General features: G+C 46.6%; 1 protein-coding gene across 3 annotated transcripts; it reads right to left on the bottom strand.

The window, feature by feature from the left end:
* Positions 1–347: 347 nt before the first annotated feature.
* GMNC (geminin coiled-coil domain containing) lies at positions 348–10,111 on the bottom strand. 3 transcript variants are annotated; one of them, XM_027734286.2, is made up of 6 exons: positions 9,930–10,111; positions 8,553–9,418; positions 7,563–7,722; positions 7,387–7,472; positions 5,890–6,006; positions 348–5,077 (listed from the first exon to the last, which is right to left on the bottom strand). In XM_027734286.2, exons 2-6 carry the CDS (start codon positions 8,553–8,555, stop codon positions 4,433–4,435), a joined length of 1,011 nt encoding a protein of 336 aa, XP_027590087.1. In that variant the 5' UTR covers positions 8,556–9,418; positions 9,930–10,111; the 3' UTR covers positions 348–4,432. The 3 variants fall into 3 exon arrangements, with proteins under 3 accessions (XP_027590087.1, XP_027590086.1, XP_027590088.1); XM_027734285.2 differs by lacking the exon at positions 8,553–9,418; XM_027734287.2 differs by lacking the exons at positions 7,387–7,472; positions 7,563–7,722; positions 8,553–9,418; positions 9,930–10,111 and adding an exon at positions 6,270–7,357.
* Between the last annotated feature and the right edge of the window lie 438 nt (positions 10,112–10,549).

Raw genomic sequence — 10,549 nt, 5'->3', positions numbered from 1 at the left:
AATAACAGACAAAAAGCACTATACTTCCCTCTCTCCTCACCATTTTGTAGCATGGCATCTGAGTGAAAGCAGTGACGGATCACAGCAATGTCCTGTGCAAGCCTAGACTGAAATGAGCACACCTCATTAATATATTAATATTAATATATTTAGGCTATTAATATATTTAGGTCTGTTATCATAAAAAAATTTGTATGTCCTTGTGTGGACACTTGTGCTTGCAGGAAATAAAAAGTTTCCTTTCAGTCCTCTGGAGAGGTGTGTAGGTGCCAGGTGTGGTGCTGTGCAGTGTGAGCAACAGCTGCATGGTTTAATGGATGTAAAGTGGGCAGAAATAATTGCATCAATTAGTTGTTAAGTTTTATTAGACATAACTTAGTGACACTGGTAAAATTGACATTTACATATACTTATGGACTTTGTCAATCACAAAAATCATGAACATCAACATATTAAATGTTAAATTAATTTCCATTTCTGTTAGTATACCTTTCTAGAAACACGGGTTGTTTTAAAGTGTGCTGCTGCACGTTACATTCACATAATAAAGAAGACAAACTTCAAATAAAAAAATAAAACAAATTATGTTAATGCAAGACAGATATTTACAGACAATGAAGTTCACTGCTGCTCAAAGAATCTCCTAGGGCCCCATGGCCATTCCCAGAGTTGTATGGGCCTGGTACTTACCCTTGGCAAAAGGGAACTTCTCATGGAGTTTGCAGCAGCAAGAATCATGTTTTGTTAAATAGCTATGAGCTGGTCTGATGGTGGATTCCATGAAACCAAAGCTCAGAAACTAAGTGTAATACCAGAGGCAGTAACAGAACCCAGAACTTCTGTCTCCTGCCTCTCTATTCCAGCTGCCTGATTTTTTTTGGAGTTAGAAGTACAGTACCAAGCTGAAACTTGTTTCTGCTATCTCCTGGCTATCTAGTTGTGATGGCTGTGTGAGGAACTGGATTTTGTTTCCACTTTTTGCTTTCATCCCTACTGATTTCTAGCTGCCTCTGGGGCACAGGACTTCCCTGGGCTTTAACTTCCACATTCCATGAGCAGCAGGGTGGCTTTGACTGATTCACCCATTGGGAATGGATACAAAAGAACAAACAGGGAGGACCAGGCACAAGGCAAGACTGAACACCCATTTCAAAGTCCCATATAAACTTTGTACAGGCAAGACCTTCCCTCCCACATATTTGCAGGCCAAAGAACTGTAACGCAAACTGGACACTAATCAAAATCAAGCAAGCATTTTGCAGAATTTTATCTCATGAGGGAAAAGATGGTGTGTTAGCCTCCATTTCTATGGCTTATTTTCATAAGTTCTATCTAAGGAACATCTACAGAGTGTGCCTACATGTTGAGGAGTGGGATTCAGACTTGCTTATATCAAGTTGGTAGCAGTGTTGCTGCTGCAGCCTCAGCCTGCACTGAAGGTCATGAACCCTACCAAGAGGTAAAAGCACATAAGTGGAAGCAGCACCGCATTAACGCAGCTTCACTGCTTTCAGGCCCAAGGAAATCACGGGGACACAGGAGGTCAAACCAACATGTCAAACCAGCACCAGCCCAGTCAGTAACTGTCCTCATATCCTACCATTTGAAAGTAATCTGCCATGAGATGTCTTCAGCCTCTTATTAATTTTCCTCATCTATTATACCTGCAGGAATGCGGGATCTTCAGAAGAACCAGGCAGTCTAGAGGGAGGTAATGTTGAGTAATGGCTTGCTTTTGCCAATAGGAGCAGTATTTATCTAAAGGAAGGGTTCAGTCACTGGGCTGTTGTGGGTTGGTTTTAGACACAGAGTAGCTTGTTTTCATTGTTCTTCACAATAACTCAGGAAACACTAGTTCAGGTGGTGCTGTCAGGGAAAAACAAATTACCTTTAGTTATATGTTAAAATGCTTTGGAGATTCTTCTGTTTCCTTTCCAGTGTGCTCCCTCTGCTCCAGTGATCAGCAGCATTATTAACATAGACCTTTGCTCAAGTAGTTGTCTACATTAGAATTTTAAGTTTGCACATGTAAGTCAGGAGCATCCAGGAGTTGACAGGAGCAGCATCACTGGATCCTCTACCCCCCAAAAAACAGGCTCAGACAGAAATATCTCCTACAGGACTCCACTCCTTCATACAGAGTAAAATTCAGGAACCCACAGGAAGAGGATTCATTCACGTACATCATTCCTTTACATCCATAACCTATTTGCTATGAGACAAGGGGACAATCACCCCTTTACAAAAGGCCGGCAAAGGCTGAAGCATCCGTTTGTTCCTACTGAAACCCTACTTCAAGTTTGTACCAAAGATCTGACACTTTTGTTCTGTCTGTCTGCAGGAGAAGTTCTCGTATGCAGTGATATAAAAGTGTGGAAAGGAAATGTCAAACAAATGGAAAGTTTTTCTCTCTCTTCAGAGAAAAAAAATGATTCAATATTTGTTGACAGGACAAATGTACTTATTACTACTGCTGACTCCATAGCATTGAAATGTGTTAAGTAATACCATTCAACAGTGTTAGAAAACACAGACAGATGTTTCTCTACCTACGTTTTACAGCTGTTTTAAAAGATGTGACACCTACAGCTGCAATTCAGTGTAATCCTCCAGCCACACTGTCTATTCCCAGCATCTCCCACATCACATATACCAGGGTGTCTCATCACACACTCATGTTAAGGTCACGTATTTTCTACAGTACCACACACACCCCATCAAAACTCCAGTGACAGGAGCATTTTTTTCAATGTTATCTTATATAGTGGAGCAAGAGGAGATTAATAGAAATGAAACGCCTTGAGAAAGAAATGAGTTGTTTGTAGGACAGGATTTTTCTTCTGCTTTCACTGAAAAGGAGAAAAGTGCTACAGAAACAGTGGTCTTATCTGACTAGTCTTCATCAGCTGGCCATAATTTTATGGACTACAACAAACTTCTCGAACAAAGATTTTGTATTTATTCCATGTGCATTTTTTGTTTTGGGGTTTGAGGTTTTTTTGTTGGGTTTTTTTTGTGGTTTTCTTTTGTGGTGGTTGTTGTGTGGGTTTGTGGTTGGCTTGGTTTTTTTTTTTGGTTGGTTGTTTTTTTAACCCAGTGCAATAATGTCTACAATCAGCGCTTTCTAATTGCCTATTCTGGAAATCTGCCACAGTTACTTTAAAGTAACTACCCAGAAATAAAGAGTTTGTTTATTTAAAAGTCTTTTGGAAAATCATCACTGCTCCTGATGGAGTATGTCACATATTCTAAGGCACAACAGGCTATTTAGGAGATAAAAATAAAGGAATATCCATTTTTCTATATGAAAATAAGCCACTGGAAGGAAATTCTCAGTTATGGTTACTTTTTACTTAAGTCCTTAATGTCACTGACACGATTCTGAAAGCATGAATAACCAAATCAATCTATCTTGAATACTTAGGCACCAAATTACTGTAAATCAGAAAACAAAGGTAACACAAAACAGTACTGGTGAGCTTCCTTCATATCTGTTGACTTCATATCATTAGTATCATTACTAAAAGTCAAGTTCTGTGCAGTGCTAGAGCACCTTCTCTTCAGAGAGTTTTAAAGCATTCTCAAGGTAGTGATGGTCTTACCTTGAGCCCACCCCTCCCTGGCAGAGACATGGAAAGGCAAGAAGGCTGTGGTTCCCAAAGACTCACTCCAACCACTGATACTGCCTCCCCAAAGGTAAACTCTCTTTATCTAACCGACAAAATACCTTTAAAACATATTAGTAAACATATTAGTCTCTTAATCACACCTTAGAAAGATCCCCTGAACTCGCTGAATCACTTGTAATTAAGTAGCCTCCAGGCAATAGAAGCAAACCCTGTTTATTTTGAGGCATCATCAAAGAATGTGACAGCACCATGGATCTGCAGACAGGTCAGCCTTATGTAGCACATAAGGCAACCATGGGTACTTAAATCCAAGGCAATATGCGCAGTCAAGACAGACACAAATCACTTAGAAACTGCTGATACCCAGTCTCCAACCTATGCCTCCTTTGTTATCCGTGGATATCTATGAGAGAGGTGCTATTTCCCAACTGTAACCCAAAATTCTTTCCAGTTTGGTGCATGCGAGAGTGATCATCAAAGCTGAAAGCACTCCAGCCTGGAAACTACCAGTAACAAGGACTAGCTGATGATAGAAAAACCAGGAAGCAAGTAAAAGCAGGTATCTCAACACAGACACAAGACAAGGGAATCCAATTTGTACATATGGCCTGGGGCAGATAATTGTCCAAGTGCAATCTGGAGTCACACCTGTGAAAATCTGGGAGGGAATAAGGAGCGGGTAAGTGACAGAGTAGCATTTAACAAAGCCCAGAAGGGTTCATTTTTTAGACCTGAACCTGTCTCATGCACAAGGTGAAATGTGTCTCCTACCCCCCCTATGGCTGACCCTTGATCCAGGTGCATTATTCAGCCTGCTTGGGCACCCAGGTGAATCTCCATCCTCCGTCGTCATCCCTGCGCACAAAGGCTTGTCCTTGGTGGAAGGTGTGTGTTCTCACATTGCGGTGGGGACTTAGAGAAGTTGTGAAGGCCACTTCAGTCTTGTTGGGTGACAGATCACCAGGCAAATAAGGCAACCCATACGCTGGGAGGGAGGAAACACTAGGTACTGCTGAGGAGATGCATGGTGCTGAAGGAAACTGAGGAAGGAAGGGAGAGTCCTCACTGCATGGATGGGCACTGCTGTCAGCTGGAGGCACGTGGCTGCAGCTAAACGCTGCTGCTGCTCCTTCACTGTGCTCATAGCCTATTGCTTCACCAGGGCTCAGGCAGTACGTGTCTTTTCCAAGGTCTGAGGACAGGGCACTGTAGTTAGCTGAAGCTTCATCAATGGTGTTGACATCTTTTAATCCTAAGGTCTGCAAGACCCAGCGGTCCACGGCAGGGCTGGCCTGCTCTTCACAGGCAGTGAATTCATCCAAGAGGTTCCTTCTAGCTTTGGAAGCATGAGGAGTTTCTTGAGGAACAAAGCAATGGTCCTCTTTTAATCTCCTCTTGGCACTTTTGAGAATAGCACAGGTTTTCTGTCCATGGCAGGATAGCAGTTTCTATTAAAACAAACAAACAAACAAAAAGGTAGAGAGAGAAGGTTAAAATCTGATTTTCTAGATACCTGAAAGAAACATGTTTCTGACCTCAGATTTTAGGTGTAGAAGATGGTTACTACTGAATAACTGACTGGAATAATAAAAAATGTCATTAAGCTGACAATGAACAAATATCTTTATTTTTTTTTAAGATGAGAGACAAAGAATCCAAATATTTAAAAAATTCCTTCATACTTAGTCTAACAGAATGTTTCATCCAACGTGAAATGTTTCATTTTGTATTTTACCTTTACAAAAATGCCACATAACTTTTTAATTAATAAATTGGAAAAAATATAGCTCACTATTCTAATGTAAACTAATAAAAACATATCACTGGAAAATCAAACAAAACAAAACAAAACATAAACCAGAAATCACAAAAAAACCCTGTAAAAAAAGGGAAACAATCTTTATCAAAGGGATAACTGAAAAAACAGGCACATTAAAGAAATATGTATTCAAACTTGATCGTTTTACTGAAAAAATGCATTAGATGGAATAATTTTACCTTGCTTATAAACCCTTACTTATAACTAATAAATTAAATTACGCCATGGGCTATACTGTCTCCACAGTCAAAACTTACAGGATATCATTCCTGGAGGAAACTGTCACCTTAGATCCATGACCAGCAATTTGGCAGCTCTGTGAAGTCAAATCTCACACTGCTGGTTGTCTGCACTCTTTGGCTTTCCATATATTTTAATGGCCTGTACCTATTTAACCTGTTCCTTCTGCACACATCTACACAACACGTTTGAACACAATACCTTGGCTTTTTCTTCTAAACACTTAATCAGGGCAGAATTCAGGTACTGTCGGAGGTTATTATTTTCTTCATGTAACCTAGCAAGTTCCTCTTCCTTCTGAAGCAAAGTATCTTGAAGCTGTGGAATAGAGATACTGATGAATAGATGTTGACTCTGTAACTTAATAGCAACTGCCCTATGGTACAGGCTGCTTGGATTTGATGATGTGGGTGTTTGCTTTGTGAGCTCAACACACCCCCTCCAGCCTCTTGTCTCTATAAATCTAAGTGGCATGAATGTTCAGTTTTCACTTTTAACTTCCTTTAATCTTTAGTGAGTATTTGAGAAGATTACTTTGAAAAAACCTGTAACCACGGAATAATAATAGAAAATAGAATTACAGGTAGTCCTGTGAGCAGCCAGAAACCGTCATGGGCATGACAGCAGCTGCAGGATCTCCTTCTGAGTGGCAGTAAACATCCCTTTGCATCCCTCATTCCTCTTTATGGTTGGCTGGTGAGAAGAAAGGAGGAGGAGTTACAGACTAACAACTTATGGGAGTAGAGTGCAGAGGGAAGATGCAGTTGCCATTCTTTATGATACAGTAGGATGCAGTTATCCCTTCAATTCTGGACCCTACTGTGCTAGTCCTGGTACATATACAGAGCTAATTCCCGCTCCCTAGAGCTGAACAGGAATGGAAGGTGCCTAACCCTTTTTCATGGGAAATCTATGTGTTTGCAGACAGATTTTTGCCCTCTGATCACAGACCCGGAGACTTCTTTAGGAGGACAAAGGATCTTCTGCTAAGGACCCCAGGCATCTGCTGAGCAGAGGCTGTGAAGCACCAGCCTCAAATGACTGAGGTAGAGCCAAAGAAAGAAGTACACTGGCATCTGGAACTAGGGTTGATGATTAAGTTAATAAATGACTTTTCATTGACTTCACTGTGTCAAAACATCATTCCAAGTTCTTGATCAGAGTCATCAGTCTGGAGTTCCTTCATCTAGGATTGTTCAGAGTCTCTCCTGCTCCTTGTTGGGAATTATAAAAAAGGAAAAATGAGAGAAAATAAAATAACCAGGAAATCCTTGTTGGTCAAAACGGCTGATCCTCCATGGAATTAGGTAATTCTAGTGGAATCATTTCTCATGAAGTTAAACCTGGTTGAATCAGGAGGACACACTACATATTTTTGGACAACAGCACCATCAGAGCCCAAGGGACCTCCTAGTCATGCTCCTGGTCTTCTCTAGTGCCAAGGTGCAATATGCAGTAAGAGAGGAGGGATGCATAGGGAACCCCACAACAGCTGTTCCAACCTCACAGGGCAACACAGGGGAGACAAATACTTCAAGCAAGGAACAACAAATAAAGCGGCTTTCTGTCACTTCCCACAACTGTGCAAGCGAGAGGGAGATACGTCACAAACCAACCCAGAAGGTGCGATACAGGATATAAAGTTCAGGAACCTCGTGGGGTGAAACCCGCGTTGCCGGGGCGGCGCGGAGCCTTTACCTGCTTGTTTCTGTAGAGCTGGGAGGACAGCTGGTCTCCCTGCCACGCCGCGTCCTGGGCACCGAGCTGCGGGCTGCAGAACTGGCCTGGGGGAGCAGAGCCGGGGTTAGCCCGCTCCGCTCCCGCTCCCTCGCCCTGCCCGGCGGCGGGAGCCCCGCTCCCGGGAGCGCACTCACCCGGGCTCAGCCGAGCCTCCCGCCGGCCCTGGCTGTGCGGCGGCTCCGCGGCGCAGACGGCGGCCCAGGTCTCCTTGGAAACACCGGCGGGGGCGGACCAGGGGCAGGCGCAGCCCGGGCCCCCGGCGAAGTCCGGCTCCGGGCACGGCCGGCCGGTGCTCTGCGGAGGGAAGGGGCCGAGGCGATGGGGCGCTGGCCGGGGGACGGCGGTGCCCCCTCCGCAGCCCCCGAGGGAGGCGGTGTCAGCCCGGCCCCGGCGAGCGCTCCCCTCGCTCCTGTCCTGGCCGGGCTGTGCTCAGGTGCCTGTCCCAGGGCAGGCGCCGCCTGCTCCCGTGGGCGCTCCCAGTCCCGACCCGGGTGCCCGCTCCCCCCTTTTGTTTTCTGCCCGCCCGGGGGCCCCGCACGGCACCGCTCCCTCCGCTGAGCGCGGACAGAGCCGCCCCGCCGCAGCCCCCGGCGGCACAGGGGCTCCGAGCAGAGCTGTGCCAGGAAGGTAGCTGAGTTTCCTGCGATCCTTTGGAAAACACTACGGTGCTGAGTGGGTTTAGGGTGAAGGGAGGTCCCAGGCTGTCTTTGGCCAGACCGTTCCTGCCACTTTGGAGGTTTGATTCAGCTCTAAAGCAGCAGCACAAAGCCTGCAGAGTCACCTCCAGGCTGCTCGCACTCTCTTCTGCCCCTGCAGTTCTACAGGAGTCCCAGACCGCAGAGCCTGGGGTTGGCTCTGGATTCACCCTTTTCCACTCCTCCAAATAAGCCCCATCTGCAGCAGCTCTAAATATCTGCAAGGCAACGGTAGAGCTTGGAGCCTCAAAGAGGGAATCTGCTCACCCATGGGAAGGCACAGCAGCAGAGACTGCTCTTGCAGGTGGAGGAGAGCCCTCTTTTTCCCCATCTTAAAGTGGGCACAAAATGTACTGCAAGCCCCCAAGGCAAAGAGACCAGCTTCTGTTTTTCTGCCTCGAGGTCGAGAGAAATGCAAAGAGCACTTACCATATTAGTGGCAGAATGAAATGCAGGTCTTGGGAGCACGTTTCTGTTAAAGCCCCAGAGAGGTTTAAAAGGCTCTGAAGGAGGGGGAGAGGGGGGAGACCGGGGAGGCGAGTTTAATCTAAAGGAGCTCCCAGTGACGCCTCAGAGCTCTCCTGAAACCCAGCAATCTGATTTGGTGTAAAGCTGTCAAACTTGTGACGTGAATAAACAGCAAACTTGCTGAAATCAAAGTCATTCTGGTCCCACAAATCAACACAAGGAAGGAGGGAAAAGAAAAGGAGGGAGAGGGAAAAAAAAGTTTCCACACACTTCAGGACAGCAGTGAACTGGTGTGTCTGAGTTTCACTCCAGGAAATGAACAGGGATCCAGGGAAGCATCCCACATGTTCAGAGCAGGGCTGCTGGTGTTGCTGGTGAGTTTTTTGATTTGTTTTGTTTTGTTTTCAAGCCTTGTTTGTGGTTGTAAAATCCAGCAGGAAGAAACAAGTTTGTCCAACATGCCTGGCTGAGGGAGTGGGTTTTGCCCAGCTTCCCAGAGGTGTGTAGAAACAAATATGATTCAGAGCACTTCTGTGGACAGTTCTGACAAAGAAAATTCAGATTTGAGAACAACACAATCTGCAGTGATAAGTTCCGGCAAATGTCTCACTATACTGGGAATGTTTTCTGCCAAGCCCCAGGCTTCCAGAAGATCTCAGGACATAAATGCTGTGACAGTGGTGTAAGATTTACTATCATAAAGGTTAATGTTGTAAAAGCCATACACAGGTGTGTGTGTGAAAGGCAGAGATTGCCTCCATATAGCTGCCTTTAATTCACATAGATTTTCACAGCAATCAAAATCTATGGACAGTCTTGAGTTTTTCCTGGAAGAAAAAAAAAATCAAAACAAAACTCTTCACTGAGGGTCTGTCTTTGAATAGAACATAGGATGGTGGAAATAAAGTCAACTGCAGAGCAGTTGTTCCATCAGGATCCTGCCCCTGCCATGATGTCAAGGGCTATTCCAGGTGGTAACCCAACCTGTCTGCAGACATGAGGCATAGGGTGACGCTGGGCCAGGGCTAGGCCATGCCAGCATATGGGATGATCTTTCATTTCTCCCCTGGAGGACACTCAGTGTTGAGCAAGGCTCAGGGACAACAAAATCAAGAGGGCTATTTGCCTTGCAGTCTGTTATTCCTGGTGTATTTTCCTAGATTGCTGCAGGTAGGCTGGCAGCTATGCCAAGTTAAACTATTGCCACCTCCTGCCTTATGTTTTTTCCAACAGAGGTGTTTTAAAAAAGCCTCACGCTCCATGCCCACAGTGCCTTGGGTCTCCCTGTTTAAACCCCAGCTCAGCACCGTACATTTGGTAACTGCTCTGATAACCCACCTCCTTCAGATGCCAACCCCTCTCCTCCATGGCTGTACGGAGTGTAGGGGGGGATCTGCTGGCTAACAAGAAAACACGAGCTCTGTGACACACACCCGACACGCGCCAAGGCCCAGTGCAGCTCCCTGGCCGGCTCTGGCCCCTCTGTCACCGCGGGGCCGCCGCAGGGCGCTGCGGCAGCAGTGCCCCGGCACAGCCCAGGCAAGCCCCGCCGCCCCGGGGAAGGGCCCAGGGCAGGCGGGTGAAGCCGGGGCAGGAGAGGCGCTGGGGCGGGCGGGGAGGCTGGAGGAGCCCTCAGGACCCGCAGCTGCCCCGTACGAGGCGCAAACGCCTCGCAGATGCCGCCCAACCCCGGCTGCGCCTCCGGGGGCCGCGGGCTCAGCCCGGGCCGCCATCGCGGGGCTGCCCAAGATGGCGTCATCACCCCGCGCCGCCCCCGCCGCGCGGCGATGGCGGGGGGGTTCCTCATGTGGGGCTGGGGCTGCCCCGCTCCCCATCCTCGGCTCGAGGGCCCTGGGGGGCAGCTGGGGAGGTGCCCGCCCTGCCCCGGATGGGCTGAGGCAGGTGCACAGGAGCCTGCAGCGGGTGAAGAGAAGGGGTGCCCTGAGCAAGAGGTGCCC

Source organism: Pipra filicauda, unplaced genomic scaffold (assembly GCF_003945595.2).
Source record: "Pipra filicauda isolate LSUMZ 115617 unplaced genomic scaffold, ASM394559v2 scaffold404_size635056_pilon, whole genome shotgun sequence".
NCBI lineage: Eukaryota > Metazoa > Chordata > Aves > Passeriformes > Pipridae > Pipra > Pipra filicauda.
Note: the sequence above shows the minus strand (reverse complement) of the source record. Positions and strands in the feature narration are given on the sequence as shown.

Excerpts from the sequence above, each read along its gene's own strand:
- GMNC (XM_027734285.2), bottom strand. The coding sequence starts at position 9,959 with ATGGAGGAGAGGGGTTGGCATCTGAAGGAG. Across the intron at positions 7,723-9,929 it reads GGGGTTGGCATCTGAAGGAG|AGCACCGGCCGGCCGTGCCC; the intron begins GTGGGTTATCAG and ends TTCCCTCCGCAG. Across the intron at positions 6,007-7,386 it reads AGCTCTACAGAAACAAGCAG|CTTCAAGATACTTTGCTTCA; the intron begins GTAAAGGCTCCG and ends TCTATTCCACAG.